Source organism: Hyperolius riggenbachi, chromosome 4, assembly GCF_040937935.1.
Source record: "Hyperolius riggenbachi isolate aHypRig1 chromosome 4, aHypRig1.pri, whole genome shotgun sequence".
NCBI classification, from domain to species: Eukaryota; Metazoa; Chordata; class Amphibia; order Anura; family Hyperoliidae; genus Hyperolius; species Hyperolius riggenbachi.
Genome location: NC_090649.1, coordinates 491,763,541 through 491,785,893, shown reverse-complemented (window position 1 = coordinate 491,785,893; position 22,353 = coordinate 491,763,541). Strand labels below are relative to the sequence as shown.

Below are 22,353 nucleotides of genomic sequence, written 5' to 3'. Positions count from 1 at the left end.
AATAGTCAGGTGTTCATAAATGCCAGACTGAAGAGGTGGGTTTTCAGTTTGGACTTAAATGCTTCCAGGGATGGAGATGTCTTGATTGGGTAGGCAGGAGTTCCAAAGTGTAGGGGCAGCATGACAGAAGGCTCTGTCTCCAAAGGTTTTGAGTTTGACTTTGGGGGTGACCAAGTTATTACGTCCTTTTGATCTAAGATTGTGGGGGGTGTGATGTAGTTGCAACAAGTCCTTCAGGTATCCAGGGCCCAGATTGTGCAAGGATTTGAATGTCAGTAAGCCAATCCTAAACAGAATTCTCCATTTTATCGGTAGCCAGTGGAGTGAGCTCAGGGCTGGTGTTATGTGGCAATGGCGGGGTTGGCTAATTAACAGCCTTGCATCGGCATTCTGTACTAATTCCAGGCGGTGCAGGTCTTTGTTTGGAAGGCCTGTAGAGGACATTGCAGTAGCCCTGATGTGATGAAGGCATGAACTAGGGTTGGACGATCCTCTGAAGGAATGAGGTGCTTAATTTTTGCAATGTTCCGTAGATAAACGAAGGAATGTTTCACAACAGCTGAGATTTGATTCCTGAAGCTTAAAGAGACTCTGTAACAAAATGTTCAGCCTCATTTCTTCTATCCTATAAGTTCCTATACCTGTTCTAATGTGGTCTCTTACTGCAGCCTTTCTTAGTTGCACAGTGGCTGTATTATCTCTGTTCTATAATCTAATCTTTCCTTTGTCAGCTTTGTCAGCTCAGGCAGGAATGTGCTGCTCTGCTGTGATGGGTAGAAGCTGTACACACCCTCTACATGCCCCCTCCAGGCTCTGAATGAGTCACAGACTGAGCTTCTCTCAGCCTATCACATGCTGGTTAGCATCCATGTTTTTTGTTTGTAAACACTGCCTAAAACTGGCAATTACAAGCCAGGATTGCAGCAGGGAGTGGCAGAAACAGCACAGAGGGGCCCAGGAGAACATAATGAATAGAATGGTATGCTTTATATTGTAAGAATTTTACAGTACAGATTCTCTTTAAATCCCCATCAGTCAGTTGGAAGAGACTATGGACTGTATGCAAAAACTGTGTTAAGCAGAATAATGTACGTTCTGAATTAGACCCCTTTTCCACTAGCTGCGTTTTTACTAAAACCGCAAAACGCATGCGTTTGCTGATTCTGAAGTGCAGCCTGTTTAACATAATAATCTTGGGTGGCCTTTTCCACTGCTGCGTTCTGATTTTTAAAAAAACGCAAATGCATGTCTGTGCGATTATGATGTGTTTTGCGTTGTCAATGTTAAGTATAGGAACGCATGAAAAACTCATAAAAATGCGTTTTTGTATTGATTTAACCACTAGTATTTTCAAATACTTGCCAGTGAGAAAAACGCAAACGCATAAAAACGCACATCAAAATAGGTCAAAAACGCAAATGCATGCGTTTACGTTTTGCAGTGGAAAAGGACCCTTACCGCATAATGAGCGGAGCAAAATGCAATATATGCACTCTACCCATCATGCATAGACTTTACATGCTTATTTCTGCTGAAAGCAGTTTATTGCATACACCCCAAGGCTTGGTAAACAATATCTACCTGACATCCATCGTTCAGCAGTTTGCCACTTTGCCTAATAATGTATGACCTCACATCAGAGTACAGATGCCAGAATTGTTAGCATATAGAGCTAGTAAGATAGAGGGGATGTCACTTTGCTACTGACAGGAAGTGGTAACAGGGAGTGTCTGTACAAGATCAGATCATGGTTGTAAAATGGAAAAGAAATGACATGGGAGTTATTCCCTTAAAGGGAACTAGAGACAAAGCACCCTGATGTATTTTACCATATATATCAGTGGGTGCATTCGAAAAAACGCCTACCCTGCTCTCTGCTTCATCCTTCACTGTTCAGCCTGCTTGTTATTAGCCCTAATAAAGTCCCCGACTGAGCATTCAGTCTTGCTTTGCTCAGGAATCATTATAGCTGATTTATTATAGCAGAGCCAGAAGGGGGCAAGCTTGGGCTTGAAAAGACATCAAAAAAGACAGACTCAGCTATAATGATTCCTGAGTAAAGCCAGACTGAATGCTCAGTCTGGGATTTTATCAGGGCTGATAACAAGCAGACTGAGCAGTGAAGAATGAAACAGAGAGCAGGGTAGGTGTTTTCTCTAATGTTCCCACTGATATATATGGTAAATACATGAGGGTGCTTTGTCTCTGGTTCACTTTAAACTTGCAAACCTCTGTAGTTGCCCTTCTTGAAAACACATCTAATTGCCATTTTTTAACATTAGATTACAGCAAAATGACCTTGCTTATTAAAATGAAGGCACTTTAGGAAGTTATTTAGTATAACTACCTAGGGGCATGCTTAATTTTTCGTGAGCTTGGAAAAGCTCCAACAGGCAGTAGAGGATAGAGGAGTCTGACTTGCTCCATGGGGTCGCAAAGAGCCGAACATGACTGAATGGCGGCTGGACAACACCCTTTTAGAATGGGGTAAAATTAAACAATGCAAGTGAATTGCTTTTTTTTTAGTTTGTTTATTTTAATAAGCCCCATTATATGGCATTTTAATTTGTGTATAAGTAAACAAAAACTGGAAGAATTACCTCTATAGTGAGCAGTAAGCCTGCTCTGTGTTTATATTTGTAAAGAAAGGCAGATTTACTATAAAGACTCATGTAACGCCCTCTCTGCATGATTATGCAGCAGATAGGTTCGTTATTTTTGTTGCTTTAATGATGCAAGGCCTGAAACCAGCGTGCTTGCCACACAGGCCTGACAGTTTCATCACGGTATATAGACAGGCACACGCCCTCCTTTACTTAAAAAGGAACTTTAGCGAAAAGGGAAAAATAAATAAATACATTGCAAAGTGAGAAGTTAAACAGTAGAGGGATTAAGAAATGATTTATATTTGCCTTGAAATTTGTTCATATTGTTTGATCCACATTCAGCCTGCAGGTCTTCATCTTTACTGCTGGCAGACATGAGAAAAATACTAACAGCACCAACTGCCGTTGTCTATAACCCCCCCCCCCCCCCCCTTTCCTAACAATGCGATAGGCTAAAAGTTTGTTGTTTTTTTATAGATATACATATGCACAGAGGGAGATACCGGTTGCTTGGCAGTTGGAAACAGCTGCTATTTCCCACAATGCAAAGAGGCTCACAGACATCAAACTGTCAAGACCATGGTCATGACATCACACTGTGGGAGGGGTTTCACCACAATATCAGCCATACAGAGCCTCCTGATGATCTATTAGACAAAAGGAATAGATTTCTCATGGGAAAGGGGGTATCAGCTACTGATTGGGATGACCTAGGGGGACACAGGAGGACAGGAGATAGAAGACACTGGTATAGAGGGGGACAACAGGGGGACACTAAAGGTACAAGGGGAACACAGTGGTACACAAGAGGTGGAGCCAGCAGAGGAAAATAAGCCCCAGCACATCTTTTGGTGCAAAATTTAATATAAGACGCTGTCTTATTTTCGGAGAAACACGGTAGGTGATAAATAAGTCATTTATGAGAAGTTTTGTGAATAGAGCCCCATGTGTATCTGACAACTCTTCTCAAAGAAAAACATGAACCTGAATTACTGTATATATTAGGCCCAGTTCACATTAGCGTTCGCTATCCGGATTTTCCGGATCTGATCCGGACCGCATACTGTACAAACGGAACGTACGTTCCGCATAGCAATGTAAAGGCTATGCGGACGTTTACACGTGTCCGTTCCGTACAGTACGGAGCCGGATCGGATCCGGACTCCGGACTCTTTTCCAACATGCGCTATTTTTTGGGTCCAGCTCTCCGGCCCACGCACCCGGACCGGACCCCGGACTTGAGCCTGACAGCACCATCCAGAACACAGAAACCAATGGGGAACGGAAGGCACAGAACACACTGCCTACAAAAACCTGACGTTCTACCCCACTTCCTATGCGTATCCAAGCGGCCATTTCGGATGGGGACACATGGGCCAAGCATGTCTGGAGTGGAGCAGCAGTGACAGACGAGGTGGAGGTGAGGCCTACAGCGGAGGAACCTGATTCTACACGTGCACCTTCTGCTGACCCCAACATTTTTTTTTTAAATTTCGCTATTTTTTGTCCACGGATCCGGATGGCAGCCTGATGCATGCCTGATACAAACGGACCGGATCCGGATCGGAACCGTACGGTTCTGATCAGGATCAGGTCAGGATCCGGTCTGTTTACTTGCCAAAACGCAAGTGTGAACGGGGCCTAACTCCAGTGTATCAGCTGGCATTGTGTTCAGATTCTCTCACCATCATCCCAGGCCGCCTAGCCTTTAATTCCGCCAGCCGGGGCGTACGGCGCACCCCATTGCATTCCCATCGCCGGCAGGGCCGGTTCTAGAAAGGCACATATGAGGGGACAGTCAGAAATGTGAAGGGGGCATCATGTTTGAGCACATTTTCTCCAGTAATGCTAGTGTGGCACAAAAATGGGTGTGGTCATGACATGTGGGCGGGGCTAACTGTAATGTAACACATAACAGTGAGGCGGCAATGCAAGAACCATTACCTACGACACATGAAATGCAAGCAGCGCAGCAGTGTTTCACCATAAAATAATCGTAATGCGGCAATCTTTCACTTTAAAATAATCGTAATGCAGCAATGATTCACCATAAAATCGTAACGTGGCAATGATTCACCATAAAATAATCGTAACGTGGAAATCTTGCACCAGAAAATAATTGTAATGTGGCCAGCATTTCACCATAAAATAAAAGTAATGAGGCAGCGTTTCACCATAAAATAATCGTAGTGCAGCAATGTTTCACTAGAAAATTATCGTAATGTGGGCAGCGGTTCACTACAAAATAATGTAACCTGTTAAAATAAAAAGCCTTTACTCACCTGGCAGAAGTCTCCTCTCCCGGCGACGTGCAGCTTCCCGATGATGTGCCTGCAGCCAGTCAAAAGTCCCGCGCTGACAGGCAGAGAGCAGGGCTATGGGAAGATGGCGCTCGAAGCCCTGTACTGCAGACACAAATAGTCTTCAGTGCAGGGCTTAGGGCGGCGCCATCTACCCGTAGCCCTGCTCTGGCCCTGTCACACCTCGCCCCACGCTAGAGCCGGCCATGTCGCCGGGAGAGTTCTGCGCCCGCACATGCTTCTGAAACGCTTGTGTCCGGAGTGCTCTCAAAGTCGTCCGCCTCTGTACTGCTCAAGTAAGAGCAAGTGCGCTTGCACCGCGCACAGCTGCCCGTCTTTGGGAGTACTCAGTGACACACGTGCTTGCGAGGGCTCCCCGCAGGTGGGGTACCTTCACTGGGGGACAGCACTGGAACGAGGGGGCAGGGAAGGATCCATAGGATCCAGAACCTTCTCTCTCCATAGGTAAGTATCATACTTTTTTTTTTTTTTCTCTCTCACTACAGATTTGCTTTAAAGGGACTCCAAGCACCTCTCATGGGCATACCTTTAAAGGAGAACTGTAGTGAGAGGTATATGGTGGCAGCCATATTTATTTCCTTTTAAGCAATACCAGTTGCCTGGCTGTTCTGCTGATTCTGTCTCTAATAGTATTAGCTACAAACCCCGGACAAGCATGCAGCAGATCGGGTGTTTCTGACATTTTTGTCAGATCTGACAAGATTAGCTGCATGCTTGTTTCTGGTGTGATTCACACTACTGCAGCCAAATAGCTCAGCAGGGCTGCCAGGCAACTGGTATAGCTCAAAAGTGAATCAATATGGCAGCCTCCATACACCTCTCACTACAGTTCTCCTTTAAGCCAGATGACTTCCAACAAAGTAATGCTATGACCCCTCTGGAGGAGCCTCTTGCAATGGCCATGCGTGTCACTTCCTCTTCCTGCTTCATTCAATGATGCACTTCTCTAACATAGAAAACATGGGTGACCCGGAAGTTATAACATAGCCAAGATGGCAGCCGCGATTTTTAAATTGAAATCGAACGAAAACTATTTGGTGTAGAATAGTCATTCAGTCATCAAATGAAAGAGAGCATAAGCTACAGGAAGGTCTTGCATCTTTAAGTACTTTGCAGTACTGGTCGGGGTCTTAAAGGCATGCCCATGAGAGGTGCTCGGAGTCCCTTTAAACAAACATGATGGCAGGTTTTATTGTTGCATTGTCCTGGCAGACACGCCCCCTCATGTGTCGCCTCTTGTCTCCACCTCCTCTAGGAGCACAATGACCGGCCACAGGACTGCCTATGTGTACTGCTGCTTGCTATCTGCAGTGATAATCGTGGCCACAGTAGCAGAGGAACACGCCCAGCACAGAGTGGAGGAGGACCAGCACCACACGGGCGCGCGCTTCGACAAGCAGATGGTGCAGGATAAAGAGTGAGTACGGTGATGAGGAAGACGATGGATTTAGATCAGTGTTTGGCTATTAACCACTTCACCACTGAGGGGTTTTACCCCCTGAGCACCAGAGCAATTTTCACCTTTCAGCGCTCCTTCCATTCATTCGTCTATAACTTTATCATTACTTATCGCAATGAAATGAACTATATCTTGTTTTTTCCGCCACCAATTAGGCTTTCTTTAGGTGGGACATTATGCCAAGAATTATTTTATTCTAAATGTGTTTTAATGGGAAAATAGGAAAAATGTGGGAAAAAAAATATTTTCCAGTTTTCGGCCATTATAGTTTTAAATAATGCATGCTACTGTAATTAAAACCCATGAAATGTATTTGCCCTTTTGTCCCGGTTATAAAACCGTTTAAATTATGTCCCTATCACAATGTTTGGCGACAATATTTTATTTGGAAATAAAGGTGCATTTTTTTCAGTTTTGCGTCCATCCCTAATTACGAGCCCGTAGTTTATAAAGTAACAGTGTTATACCCTCTTGACATAAATATTTAAAAAGTTCAGTCCCTAAGGTAACTATTTATGTATTTTTTTTTAATTATAAATTTTTTTTAATTTTTTTTGGATTGAATGGGGAGTGTGGGAGGTAATGAGTTAATTTTTTGTGTAACACTAATTTATTTCTATGTAAAAAATGCTTAGGGTGTAGTTTTACTATTTGGCCACAAGATGGCAACAGTAGCTTTTTGTTTATTGCGACCTGCAGGAAGTACAAGGAGGCTGTGAGTGTTTTGTTTTCACAATGATCGCGCTGCCCATCGGAGAGCAGCGAATCATTGCGGGGCTTAGATCAACGAACGGGAATGGATTTTTCCGTTCATTGATCTCCGGGCGGGCGGCGGCGTGTTTACTAGCGGCGGGCGGCGTGTTTACGAGCAGGAGCGCAGGCAGCGGCGGGAGCGCGGAAAGTACGGATTTCTCCGTCCCTGGGGGTTAAAGGGTGGAAAAAGGGACGGAGAAATTCGTACGAGCGGGGGTAAAGTGGTTAATTATAGTTTGTTGAATAAATTCATATTCATATTTTCCTTTTTTTGGTTATTAGAAAGCCTATCATAATCATGTACTTGGGGGTTTTATATATTATAATTATAGGTATTGGCATTTTAGCTTATATTTACCCCCTTGCCAAAACAGTATCCATTTAACCACTTCCTGCAATATGGACGTTTACGAACATCCTATTAGTGTACAGCTATAACTCCGGTTGCTGTGCCGACGTGCGCGGGAGCGCGCGTGCTCGTGCACACGCGCATTTGTTCCCTTCAGCCCATGGCATGATGTGGTTACTCAAGGCATTCCCCTGTACTGTGCTGATGACATCACCTATAAAGTGAACCTGTATCCACATCATGAAACAAGTCTCGGGCCCGAGTTGTTGATTGCTCCCTCCCCTCACTATGCTGCTCCTATTGGCCATCTTGAGTCATGTGATATTGGAGCCCAGATTAGTGGGCTCCAGTCAATGACAGTTTGCGAGTGGGAACAGAGCGAAGAAGATGGGCACCATGAACGACCCAAGACATGCCCCAAAAACAGCTGAACTCAGGATCACTTTAAGGCTTGGCTCTGGTTGCATGTAAATTGTATGCAACTTGTATTTGGGCCAGTGAAATGCACTTCCTGACTATGATTAGCTCAGTTCAAGGTTGCAATGGCCTCAATTCTGGTAGCTGTGTGAGGTAAATATTTTTTGTAGGTAAAATACCTCATGAAATATAAATATATATTTATTTTTTTAGCAATAATGAAGGATTTTTTTTCTCCATTTCTGAACATGAGGTAAATGCATAAAGTGAGGTAAAACATGAGGGGCTTGATTCACAAAGCGGTGCTAACCTACTTAGCACGTCTAAAGTCTTTAGACGCGCTAACCAGGGTGCTAAGTAGGTTAGCACCGGATTTCTCAATCAGATAGCGCACTAACTTTGCGCGCGCAAAGTTTTACGCGCGCTAAGTCCCATAGGCTTTAATGGGCACTTCGCGCGGAGCGCCCTGCGCTCTGTGCAGTACGCGCGTAAAGTTTTGCGCGCGTAAAGTTTTATGCGCGATAAGCTTGTTTAGATGTACTAAGGGGGTTTTCACAGGCGTGCTAACAGTTAGCACCGCTTTGTGAATCAAGCCCGAGGTATTTCAGCGGTAAGCATGCAGTAAATAAGTAATGGTAGTCTTTAATTGTCTTCCATAATTTAGGATAGTCTTTGGAAGAAGATTTTTTTTTTTTTTTTTAGGGGGGAGGTGTATTTGATTATGTAGCAACCTATAAAAAGTATATTTATAGGCATTCCATATAAAAAAAAAATCCAGTAAATATTTAATTTTATTTCTACTATTCTTTTCTATTACACAGCCTGAATAGGAATTCCACTAAAACAGCAATAGGAACTCCACTAAAAACTGCAAAATGCAAACCAATTGACTTTACCTCCAGGTACAGGCAGGTCTGATTGGTAAATTATGTCCTAACAGAACCCCTAATTTTCGTGAGAATGGCTATTTTTGGTAAATTACCTCATCATTTACCTCATGAGGTAAAACATGACTAAAACCTACCAGAATTGCTAAATGTCATTACCTCATGAGGTAAATCGCCTCACATGAGGTAATTTGTTTGATAACCCTACCAGAATTGAGGCCAATGTCATAAAATCTACTCCTAATCCAGATTTATTAGCCTCTCGCAGACCTTCTCTAGCAGCTTTTTTAGTTGCAGTGCTGTAGAGAAGCAGACAGGGGGCGGGGCCGCAACCTGCGCTAATCTAATAACTCTCCAAAGTAAGGTAGTCAAACCGCCACTCATCGTATTTAATAAAATCCCGCTGTCCCTGCATTATCCTGCTGTCCCTGTGTCGGTGTGTTTTTAGCTACTGCGCATGTGTAGCCGTTGGGACAGGAGGAGGACGGGGCCAGGGGAGCGGGCGGCCGGCCATTGGTGCACACGGCCTAGAGCTCTGGCGGGCGTGGCATGGAACACAGCCGTGCGCCCTGGGGTCACGTCACAGCCCTAGCGCCAGTTATTTAACGGGCGGGCTAAATAGCTAGTCAGACTGTAAAAGTATAAATTTTATTGATCAGTTGTTTGTATAACACATATTCTTATAGAATCCCATCCCTTAAAAACACTGCCACAGCAATTATGGCGAGCTCTCCTCTCCCCCAGGCAAACAGGCACACATACACCAATCTACACACATACAGATCGGCTGATCTTTGCAGTGAGGCGATTTGAGTGTGCACTTGTGCGATTTCAGGTGGTTCTTGACTAGATTCACCCGTCACTAGATTCGGGTCCTCCGACCTTCTGGTTCAGTTCATACTGACTTGATACTGCTTACCGCGGCGTCCCGTGGTTCAACTGGTACCAGTCACTGCGGCTGCATAGACTTGCCATGCTCCACGCTGCACGCCGAATAGGTGCTGTTTGCTCTGGAGTTCAGAGGGGGCGGTCAGTCTGCATTGCTCAGCACCTTGTCCACGCTCACATATGCGTTAAGCCCACTATAGTTTGGGCTGCCTCAGTGTAACGGGTGTATCACTTCAGGTACCCTTTAAGCCTATTTAATCTTAAAAATGAAGCCCTTAAAGGATACCTTAGTGCAAAAAGAATTTAAAAACGTGGGGAGCAGGCGTGTTTAGTGGGCTCCCCTCATGCCCACCGCTCCCCTCGTTCTCCTCCGCCCCCCCCCCCCCCCTCAGACTGCGCAGGTGCTGCCAGGCGGTGCACATCTTTTGCGCGCCCGTGACCAGGAGCGCTCTGCACATGCGCACTACGTAGCTGTGGCTGGGAGCGATTTGTGCATGTGCACTACATAGTTGTGACATAGTGCTCATGCGCAGATCGCTCCCAGCAGCGGGCCACTGAGCAGCGCCTTTGCAGTCAGCCACGACCACCCCAACCAAGAAGTAAGTTTGGGGGTCGTTAGGCAGTACCGGAGGGGGGGGGCGGATGAGAACGGGGGGAGCGGTGGGCTTGAGGAGAACCCACTAAACATGCCTGCTCCCCACGTTTTTTTATTCTTTTTCTACGATAAGGTATCCTTTTAATTTAAAATAAGTAAAAAAAATTATGAGACGGTCTTAGGGTCCATTTACCTTTTAATAAAATGCATACAATTAATTATGGCATCATTTTGTTTTCACTTCAGGATTGCTATATTGCAAAGTGCAAACAGACTGGGAATTTGGTCAATAGAATGTAACTATATATTATTATTTGGTTTGCTCCCGTTTCAAGCTCTGTGCAGTTTACTTTGGAGCTGGGAGTTTAAAAAATGAGCATTTCAGGCAGCTGATTGTAGAAAATCGTGCCGATCTGTCCTCCTCCTTCTATATCTTGTTGCACGTTTCCTGTGACGTTAGATCATCTCTGATTGGCTTCCTGTCTTCCGCAGTCACATCATGGAGCACCTAGAAGGAGTGGTGAACAAACCGGAATCCGAGATGTCTCCGCAGGAAATCCAGCTCCATTACTTCAAGATGCACGACTACGACGGCAACAGCTTACTGGACGGCCTGGAACTGGCAGTCGCCATCCGCCACGTGCACAAAGAGGTCCGTGTGCAGAAATGTCCTTCAGGGCCCGCCCACACTGAAAAAACAGGATCACAATTTTCACTAGTTTACGAGGGCACGTTTAGCCACAAATTTGCGTGCGATTGGCGCATGTTATTTTCACACCTTGGGCTTGATTCACTAAAGAGTTATAACTGCTATCACAGCAGTTATCACGCACTCTGCCGCTCGCAAAAGTTTACACGCGAACAGCATTAGTTCACGTGATAAAGGTTATCGTGCGATCACGTGCACTTTTGACGTGAAACGCGCACATGATCGTGCGCAAATGTTCCTTTATCAGGCTTGATTCACTAAACTGTGATAAGACAAATATCACGTGTTATCAAATGTAATGACACGTTATTAAAGTTAACACGCCTTATCAGAGTAGCACAGCGAGCGCTACAAACCCGCAGGGGCTCAGGGCAGGACGAGTGCCATTGCCGATTAGCAGGCATAAGTTCGTAGCGCTCGCTATGCTACTCTGATAAAGCATGTTAGCTTTGATACCGGGCTACACTAGCATTTTCGCGCGCAATTGCGAATTTTCTCGTACAATCGTGGGCAAAAATGTGCGATTGCGCAAGAAAATGCGCGCGGCCGTGATGAATTATCACGGTTCCGTGAATCAAGCCCAACGTGTGATAACTTTCGTAACATGCGATAACTTTTGATAACGTGTGATACTTGTTCTATCACGGTTTAGTGAATCAAGCCCGATAAACAAACGTTTGCGCGCAATCACGTGCACGTTTCACATGAAAAGCGCACATGAGCATGAGATAACCTTCGATTATTATGTGAACGAATGCTGTTCGCATGTAAACATTTGCGAGCGGCAGAGCGTGATAGCTGCTGTGATAGCAGTTATCACGCTATCGTGAATCCAGCCCCTTGTCAATAAAATGTCCTTTTAAAGCAAGTCTAAAACGAATTTTAAAATACAGATACTTTGGCAATCTTCATAAGCACTCAGGCTCCCGAAGACCAGTGTCTCTGTACTGTACGATTGCGCCAGGGAGGAGGCTTGCGCGTGCGCAGTACGGAGCCCGAGTGCTTCCGAAGTCTCCCCAACCCGGAAGAGAGCAGTCCACGACCAATTGCTGGTGGACGGAGAAGGCTAGGACCCAGAGCCTTCCCTCTCCGACATCCCCACTCGTACTGGCGCTAACTCCCGGGTTGCGGCTTGATGACGTCATCAAGCCGCGGCCCGGGACTTACGTCACAACGAGCAGAGATGCCGGCAAGAGCAGTGGGGAGCGCTGATCATCGTGGGAACGGCAGGGAGGTGAGTGAATCCTCTTCTTTCCTCTCTACCGCCGCAGCTGTCAAATCCGCCGGTGATCGTAGTGATCACGTGATCAGCCATACGCAATGGCTGCTGATCACTGAGGGGAGATGCCAGCTGTCATATGACCGCTTAATCTCCCCTCTCCGCTGCGCATGATCATGTCGGGCGCGGAAACGGATCAGGCTAGAACAGCCACAAGTGCGGCGTAGGATCTCATAACGGCGGTCCCCAAAAGGTTAAACCCCCAGAAAGCAAGAAAATACACAAACTCATAAATGCTGAAAAGTTATTTTAAAGGGAAATGAAAAATTATCACCAAGGAGAAAACTCAGGTGAAAAGGTTTTTATTATTTATTTATATGTCACTGCGCGTGACAGGAGCGTGAATAAGGACGCGGGTGGCCATCGACTGGCCAGACAGGGAAAAATGAAACGTAGCCGCGGCGGGGGACCGGAGGAACATTGATTGACTTCTCGGGACAAGGTGGCTACAGGGGGGCTGGTAGAAGCCCCAGGCAAGTGAAATGCTTTGTTCTCCCTTCGGGTTAGGTTCCCTCTGATAACAATCTGAATAAATTTGGACTTTGCTATATGTAGATTTGGGCAAGTAATTTTAATAAACACAATACAAACATAGCTAGCACAGGCATGTAAGTTTCGTAAAAAAAATAGCTGGTAGTCTAAAGCCCCATCTACACGGAGCTCGATTAGCCGCCGGATCGCCTCTTCAGCATCCCCGCGCGTACCCGCCGCCTCACCGCTCGCGTCGCATTCGATCCGCCCTCGTCGCTTATCTTCCACTCGATTCCCTGCCATTGTCCCCTCGTGGGGAACGAGCAGGGAATCGGCGGTGAAGAGATCAGACTTGTCGGATCTTATCAATCGAGCCGCATCAGCGGCTCGATCGATTGATAAGGCACATCGGAGCCTCATCTACGTGTATAGATGAGGCTTAACCACCCTGGCGTTCTATTAAGATCGCCAGGGCGGCTGCGGGAGGTTTTTTTTTAATTAAAAAAAAACTATTTCATGCAGCCAACTGAAAGTTGGCTGCATGAAAGCCCACTAGAGGGCGCTCCGGATGCGTTCTTCTGATCGCCTCCGGCGGCCAGAAGTAACACGGAAAGTCGCAATGAGCGGCCTTCCGTGTTTCGCTTACCTCGTCGCCATGGCGACGAGCAGAGTGACGTCATGGACGTCAGCCGCCTCCGATCCAGCCTTTAGCGCTGGCCGGAACTATTTGTTCCGGCTGCGCAGGGCTCGGGCGGCTGGGGGGACCCTCTTTCGCCGCTGCTCGCGGCGGATCGCCGCAGATCGGCGACGATCAGGCAGCACACGCGGCTGGCAAAGTGCCGGCTGCGTGTGCTGCTTTTTATTTGATCAAAATCGGCCCAGGAGGGCCTGAGCGGCACCCTCTGGCGGTAATGGACGAGCTGAGCTCGTCCATACCGCTAAGGTGGATAAGGGTTAATCCCCATCATGCCCACCGATCCCCTCGTTTCCCCAAGGTTTATCAGTGTGTAGTAAGTTTAGCTACATAAACCCTTTTGGCTCCTTCCACACTGCATGCGCATTTAAGGGGAACTCCAGCCTAAACAAACATACTGTCATTAAGTTACATTAGTTGTGTCAATTAAAATAGATAGGTAATCTAATCTATTACCCACCCTGTTTTAAAAGAACTGGCAAATGTTTGTGATTTCATGGGGGCAGCCATCTTTTTGGTTGAAAAGAGGTGACGTGGAGCATGAGACAGTTCCAACTGTCCTGTGTCCTGATTACCCCTCCCAGCTGCGGGCGCTAGGCTTCAAATCTCAAATTCAAAGTAAAAAAAAAAATTGTGCCAAAACAGCAGAAGGAGAACATCATCATCAGAAATCCCATCATGCTTTGCACAGCATCAGGGAAAAATGCCCGGGCAGTTTTTTTTCTGTGCTGCTAAAAATGAGGCTTGGGTAAGAAAAACAAAGTTCTGATGCTGTGAAACTGATAAAGAAACACCAAGCCTTTTCAGTGCTGCTGAGTAGATTTTTAGTCTGGAGGTTCACTTTAAGTTACATTAGTTATGTTAATTAAAATAGATAGGTAATATAATCTTTTACCCAATCTGTTTTAAAAGAACAGACAAATGTTTGTGATTTCATGAGGGCAGCCATCTTTTTTCATGAGGGCAGCCATCTTTTTGGTTGAAAGGAGGTGACAGGGAGCATGAGACACAGTTCCAAGTGTCCTGTGTCCTGACCACCACTCCCAGTTGCTAAGCAATAAGAACAATATCATCAGAAATCCCATCATGCTTTGCACAGCATCAGGGAAAAAATGCCCGGACAGCTTTCTTTGCTGGGGTGGATCTTAGCTTCTGTGCAGCTAAAAATTAGGCTTAGGTAATAAAAACAAAGTTCTAATGCTGTGAAACTATTAAACACCAAGCCTTTTCAATGCTGAGGAGTAGATTTTTAGTCTGGAGGTTCACTTTAAGCATTTGAAGCGCATGCGGGTAGCCAGTCGCAAGAGCATTGTGATCGACATGGTTATCGCGGTGCACTGTACAGAGTGCCGCCATCCATTGTCCGCTGAAATCGCTGACAGTGCGTGCTGCATTTTTCCTGCGTTTTACAACTGGATGGAATGAATGGGAGTGCATGCAAATCAAACAGTAAACGTGGTGCTATGTGATTTGCTTTACAATCTCACAATACACACATAGCTGTCACTGGCGTGTAGCTTTCATAAAAAATAGCTGTCAGTCTAAGGGTTAAAGCAGTAGGATCAGCCATACTATGCCAGGGAAAAAAACATATATAATACTTGATCTACTTGCATAACACATGTATTGTACTGTCCACGTTTTGATTTCAGTGAATATTGTATAGTAAATGAGGAGAATTCTGTTCCTGGTGGGGGCCATGTCTTTTGCCCACAGTTTGAGGCTAAATCCTGATGTCATTTCTGCCCTTAACTTTTTTCTTTTCTCCTCCAATCACTAAGTCACCTCAGCCTTGCTTGTAAACACAAGTGAGCAGAGGATCGTGTTTCAGATAGGCAGGGAAATAAATGGAAGAGGAGGAATATATTCTAGATAAAAAGAACCCCCCAGCATGCAACTATTTGGCATTGACTACTAAAGGGCCAGTGCTCCTAAGGTATGTGATAACTCCAAATCATAACAGCAGAAACAGTTTTGAATGCAGGATTAGCGTCTTTATCACTTAATACAATCAGACCAGTTGCTGTTGAAATTTGATTTTTATGCTGACAATCCCGCTTTAATCACCATGTGCAGCTTTAGTAATTAATAACTTAATTATTTGCATTTTTTGAGTAAAGTAGGAAGTTATCACCGAGTCAAAACTGTGTACTAAAAGTCTTTTAGATGTCCGTGGCAAGGTAATATGGTGACACAAAAATGCCTTTAGACAATCGCTGCGGGCGGAAGTAATTTTGTATTGAAAAAAACTTTTTCATGTGAATGGGTACAATTTATATTTTTTTATTTTCGATTAGAGAAATTGGATCAATTTTTGGGCGAATATTTGTTTAAATTATTTTCAAGGTGCCATACACTAACACTCAAAATCCCAGAAAAACAATCGAATATGAAAAGAAAAAGTTGATTAATTGTATTTTTTTTATACGACCTACCATACACTATACAATTTCACAAACGGTCACCCCAGATTTTTCCAACATTTTGGATCAGATTTTTTTCTTTGCATAGTATTGCATATAATTTGGTTTGTGCTGCTCATCCCCGGCTGCAGACAGACGGGGACAGAGGCTGGAGTCCCGCTGCGCATCGCCGATCGCACTCACGCGACTCCTACACTGCCAGGAAACAATGTAATTCTCTACCCCGACCTGAGCTCAGGCTTACCGCTCGCAGCTCATTTTTCATACCCCGAGCTCAGGTTGGGCTTACCGCTAGGGAGGTTAGTTTCACTGTATTTTGAACGTTTTGGTCGAAGAAATGGGAAAATTGAACGTTTTAATTGTACTGTGTATGGCCACCATAAAGGTGCGTACATACATGCGACTATAGTCGTTTGTAACGATCGTTCCCCGATCTTTACCAACGACGATCGTTACAAAAAACGAACCACCGACTATTAAGGCAAACGACGAACGAGCCAAATCGCTACAAAAGAAGTTCTGTCTCGGCGGATTTTTCCCAACGACGATCGTTTGCAAAAGTAGTACATCGTTGCAAACGGTCGTTCGTACTAGGCTTGACATGCGCATTTCACTATTTCTCCCTGAAACTTCTCATTTTTATGCGCAGGCGCAATAGTTGCTTTACGTGATGTAACGTTCGTTCTAACGATCAGATCGTTACACACATTTAAAAACTAACTTTACTTAGGTCGTTCTTTCATCAATTAAAAGCTCGTTCGTCGTTCTCAACGAACGATTGTTGTCGCATGTGTGTACGTAGACTAAGGGTCTTGTCACACCATGAAGGGAATGTTGCTATGCGAGTCTTCAAGTTCAGAAAAATTGCATTGCACATTTAAAGGATACCCGAGGTGACATGTGACATGATGATAGACATGGGTATGTACAGTGCCTAGCACACAAATACCTAGGCTGTGTTCCTTTTTTTCTTTCTCTGCCTGAAAGAGCTAAATATCAGGTATGTAAGTGGCTGACTCAGTCCTGACTCAGACAGGAAGTGACTACAGTGTGACCCTCACTGATAAGAAATTTCAACTATAAAACACTTTCCTAGCAGAACATGCCTTTTGAGAGCAGGAAAGAGATAAAAGGGTCAATAGTTTATAGATTTTAGCTCTGGCATACATCAATGAATGTGTCATTGAGCAAAAACAATAAAACCGTTAAAACTTAAAAAGTAGATTTAAACATAAAACTGTGGACTATCTTAAAAAGTCATTCTTAGGAGAAGGAAGATAGATACAATTGTTTTTCATTAGTTTATTTTCACTTCAGGTGTTCTTTAACGGTGCAACCATTTAGGGAGGCTGACAGCCCCATCGTGTGAATAGACCCCCAACTGTCACTCACTCCTGCTGTTGCTAAGCAGCTGGTGTTGCTATTATCCAGCGCTAACTACTATGCACATAAAAGATGCCTGCTGGCACAAATAACCGTTTGTGATCACTTCAGGTGAATGTTGTTTCCATGATTCTCCTGTGTTTATTCCTCCCTTTTATTTACTTATTTATCAAAGTCTCATTTATTTATTTTTTCCTGTTTTTTTCGCAGGAGGGGAACGAGCACCCGCCCTCGATAAGCGAGGAAGAGCTGGTAAACCTCATCGACGGCGTCCTGAAGGACGACGATAAGAATAACGATGGATATATTGACTATGCAGAGTTTGCAAAATCAATGGAATAAAAGACTTTGTAAATTTTGGCATATTTTCTCCTAAATGTGAACTAGAAATCTGCAGTATGTTTTATAGTCCCGTGGCCTCCTCTCCCCGTGTCGTCCCGTCTTATAGGTCAGCGACGCAACTGGGGCAGTTTGTGGCCATTTTTAATGGTTTAATTTATATAAGAACATAATGTACTTTAATAGAAAATACATGGTTTTTAAGGTTTCCTTAATTGTCGGCCTTTTTCTTGCAGCAACAGCCATACTAGAGTCCTCCTTTTTTTACCCTCTACCTTGATAGTGTACTACTAAAGAAAACCTGTAACAAAAAACCTCCCCTGGGGGGTACTCGCCTCGGGTGGGGGAAGCCTCCGGATCCTATTGAGGCCTTCCCCTGTCCTTCTCGGTCCCACAGCGGCGGCGATAAAGCTTCCTGAACAGCGGGATGTAAATATTTACCTTCCCGGCTCCAGTGCAGGCGCAGTATCGGCTCTCCGCTCGGGGATAGGCGAAATAGCCGATCGCTCTCAGGCTGCATTACTGCGCAAGCGCAAGTCTCCTGCTCCTGCGCAGTAGAGCGGACCCGACAGAGATCAGCTATTTCCGCCTATCTCCGTCCGGAGAGCCGCAACAGCGCCCCCGCAGGAGCCAGGGAAGGTAAATAAATCAGCGCTTGTCAGGCTTGTCGAGGAAGGATTGCAGGACACTTCGGGGGAGCCAGCGCTGGACTGCCTGCAGCTACAGCGGAGGGGGAAGTCCCATTGGGACCCTGAGGCTTCCCCCTCCCGAGGTGAGTACCCCTAAGGGGAACTTTTTTTGTTACAGTTTCTCTTTAAGGGCTCCTCTTTCTGTTCAGTAAGCCATCGACTATTCAGTAAGGAGTCCTTGAGCGAGACTCCCTAACACTGCTACTGCCTATAGAGCGCGCCCTAGTGGCTGCAGGTGTGGTGCTTTGACTCCACTAGGAGAAAAGTGCAATATAAATGTTCTGTGTCTTGTCTCTTCCTGTACACGAATTGAGGGCTGCGGCTATATTACAGTATACGCTCTCAGTATTTCACGCCTACATATGGGAACGATATCTTACTAAAAGAACTGGGGTCCAGCTACCCCTTCTAGGCAGCTTTTCCAATCCAGTGATCTTTGTGTTCTCGAGTTAAAGTGTACCAGAGCCAAAACTCAAGTACATAACAACATATTTATCCGCGAAGAGGGAAGCCTCTGGACAGAGGCGTAGCTAGGGTTGTCAGCGCCCGGGGACAAAGATTATTAATGCGCCCCCCAAAGTTAAGGTTGCGGCGCGCGTAGCGCGCCGCGCCAAAAAGGGGCGTGGTTACATAATAAATGTGGGCGTGGTTATGGGTGGAGCCAAATGTATATGGAGGTTAGCAGGCTCACGCTCACCCACCCTCCCTCAGTATGTACCTTCCAGCATGTTCCAAGACAAATTCAGCAATCATGAGCCCCCCCCATCAAGACAAATTCAGCAATCATGAGACCCCCAACATAACCAACTCAGCAATCATGAGGCCCCCAACAAGACAAATTTAGCAATCATGAGGCCCCCAACAAGACAAATTCAGCAATCATGAGGCCCCCAACAAGACAAATTCAGCGATCTTGAGGCCCCCAACAAATCATGAGGCCCCCAACAAGACAAATTCAGTAACCATGAGGCCCCCAACAAGACAAATTCAGCAGTCATGAGTCACATAAATAGACAGCATTTCACATAAATAGGTAGAATGCCCCCTTAATATGGTAGACACCTCTCACCTGGCAGCAGTTCTCCAAAATACACTCAATCTGACGTGGTTCCCCAAAAATAGGTAGCCCCAGGTCTATAGTTGTCCCCAGAATAGGTGGCCAGCAGTATAGATGTCCCCAGAATAGGTGGCCAGCGGTATAGATGTCCCCAGAATAGGTGGCCAGCGGTATAATGTCCCCAGAACAGGTAGCCAGGGGTAGAGATGTCCACAGAACAGGTAGCCAGGGGTATATGTGCCCAGTATATGTAGGCAGGGATATGTGTGCCCAGTATATGTAGCCAGAGGTATATGTGCCCAGTATATGTAGCCAGGGGTATATATGCCCAGTATATGTAGCCAGGAGAATAATATGTGCCCAGTATATATAGTCAGGCGTATATGTGCCCAGTATATGTAGCCAGGGGATATATATGCCCAGTCCATGTAGCCAGGGGATATATATGCCCAGTCCATGTAGCCAGGGGATATATATGCCCAGTATATGTAGCCAGGGGGTATATATGCCCAGTAGATGTAGCCAGGGGGTATATATGCCCAGTAGATGTAGCCAGGGGGTATATATGCCCAGTAGATGTAGCCAGGGGGTATATATGCCCAGTAGATGTAGCCAGGGGGTATATATGCCCAGTAGATGTAGCCAGGGGTATATATGCCCAGTAGATGTAGCCAGGGGGTACATATGCCCAGTAGATGTAGCCAGGGGGTATATATGCCCAGTAGATGTAGCCAGGGGGTAGATATGCCCAGTAGATGTAGCCAGGGGGTAGATATGCCCAGTAGATGTAGCCAGGGGGTAGATATGCCCAGTAGATGTAGCCAGGGGGTATATATGCCCAGTAGATGTAGCCAGGGGGTATATATGCCCAGTAGATGTAGCCAGGGGTATATATGCCCAGTAGATGTAGCCAGGGGTATATATGCCCAGTAGATGTAGCCAGGGGGTATATATGCCCAGTAGATGTAGCCAGGGGGTATATATGCCCAGTAGATGTAGCCAGGGGTATATATGCCCAGTAGATGTAGCCAGGGGTATATATGCCCAGTAGATGTAGCCAGGGGTATATATGCCCAGTAGATGTAGCCAGGGGTATATATGCCCAGTAGATGTAGCCAGGGGTATATGTGCCCAGTAGATGTAGCCAGGGGTATATGTGCCCAGTATATGTAGCCAGGGGTATATGTGCCTAGAGATGTAGCCAGGGGTATATGTGCCTAGTAGATGTAGCCAGGGGGTATATGTGCCCAGTAGATGTAGCCAGGGGGTATATGTGCCCAGTAGATGTAGCCAGGGGTATATGTGCCCAGTAGATGTAGCCAGGGGTATATGTGCCCAGTAGATGTAGCCAGGGGGTATATGTGCCCAGTAGATGTAGCCAGGGGGTATATGTGCCCAGTAGATGTAGCCAGGGGGTATATGTGCCCAGTAGATGTAGCCAGGGGGTATATGTGCCCAGTAGATGTAGCCAGGGGTATATGTGCCCAGTAGATGTAGCCAGGGGTATATGTGCCCAGTAGATGTAGCCAGGGGTATATGTGCCCAGTAGATGTAGCCAGGGGTATATGTGCCCAGTAGATGTAGCCAGGGGGTATATGTGCCCAGTAGATGTAGCCAGGGGGTATATGTGCCCAGTAGATGTAGCCAGGGGGTATATGTGCCCAGTAGATGTAGCCAGGGGTATATGTGCCCAGTAGATGTAGCCAGGGGGTATATATGCCCAGTAGATGTAGCCAGGGGTATATATGCCCAGAGTAGGTAGCCAGGTGTCCCCCTCCATGCCTCCCCAGCAGGAGGGGAGCAGCGCAGAGAAGAGGGAGAGCTGCTCTCTCTCCCTCGCTGTCCCCTCCATTAATGTCCGGGTGCTGGCAGCGGCGGGCGGAACTTACCTCCGTCTCGTCGCAGCGCGGATGGATCTGCCGCTACTCTGGTCTAGTCCAGACCAGAGCAGCGGCTGCGGGATCCGAACTTCCGGCCGGCGCTGGAGCGAGACGGAGGTGAGTCCCGCCCGCTGCGCCAGCACCCGGACAATAACGGAGGGGACAGCGATGGAGGGAGGGAGAGCCCTAAGGTGAGAGAAGGGGGGGAGATGGCCCCCTTCTCCACCGTCCGCATAGCTCTCCCTCTTCTCTTCTCTGCGCTGCTCCCCTCCGCAGAAAAAAAAAAAAAAATCAGCTCAGCTGGGCGCCCTTAGGGACCCGGCGCCCGGGGGCACTTGACCTACCCCGACCCCCCCTAGCTCCGCGCCTGGCCTCTGGATCCTAATAAGGCTTCTCACACCATCCTCCGGCCCCCTGTTGCCGCTCACGGACCCTCCAAAGATTACCAACAAGGGCTTGTTTGTAATCTGATCGGGGCGGAGCTTATTGTCAGGCACAAGTGTGGCTATACTGCGCCTGCACATATACAGCTGCACCTGTGCAGGCAGCCGCTCGTGCAGCCACGATCAGCTGGAGGGCACCGGCAGAAGACAGTGAGGGCAGCCTTTGGTAAGTATGTGTTTCTGAGCTTGGGGTCTCTTAAAAGCAAACCTGTGACTATGAAAAATCCCCCCAAAAAACATAGTGCAGTATCTGATTGCAGAAGAGGATATCAGGTCTGAGCACGTGCAAGATGCCCTCTCCTGCACAAAAAGGTTTCCCAGTGAGCACGGCACACAGACGGGAGTGTGGCGGATGCAGGCTGGAAGTGGGAGGAGTTTTGGCTGCAGTGGGTGTGTATTGTAATAGGCGTCCCATTGCAGCTGATGCCTCCTCTGAGTTGAGCAAAAACAGCGCTGGACATTTAGGCGCACCATGCGCTGCTATAGGCTGTTATGTGAATTAAGGCTGTAGCGACGCTCAATCAGTAATTTGGGCACAGTCAACAGACAGAGTCAGAATGACGATAAAAACAGCCCAATTCTGCTGGCAGCGGAGTTACGTCTTGCCCCACAGTCCACAGTGACCTGGAGGGGGAATAGTAATTAACACCACCAGGACTGTTGCAGGAACAGGATGAGCCGGCTTTATCATGCGCCCAAATGTCCCGACGC

The 22,353-nt window shown here is 46.4% G+C and overlaps 1 protein-coding gene across 2 annotated transcripts in view; it reads left to right on the top strand.

The window, feature by feature from the left end:
• Positions 1 to 17,788, top strand: part of MCFD2 (multiple coagulation factor deficiency 2, ER cargo receptor complex subunit) — a 45,840-nt gene extending 28,052 nt beyond the window's left edge. For both annotated transcript variants that reach the window (XM_068279720.1, XM_068279719.1), the window contains exons 2-4: positions 6,183 to 6,344; positions 10,768 to 10,927; positions 17,445 to 17,788. In XM_068279720.1, coding sequence (XP_068135821.1) covers positions 6,190 to 6,344; positions 10,768 to 10,927; positions 17,445 to 17,576 — 447 coding nt within the window. In that variant the 5' untranslated portion in view covers positions 6,183 to 6,189 and the 3' untranslated portion in view covers positions 17,577 to 17,788. The remainder of the gene's footprint in view (positions 1 to 6,182; positions 6,345 to 10,767; positions 10,928 to 17,444) is intronic.
• The last annotated feature ends 4,565 nt before the right edge of the window (positions 17,789 to 22,353 follow it).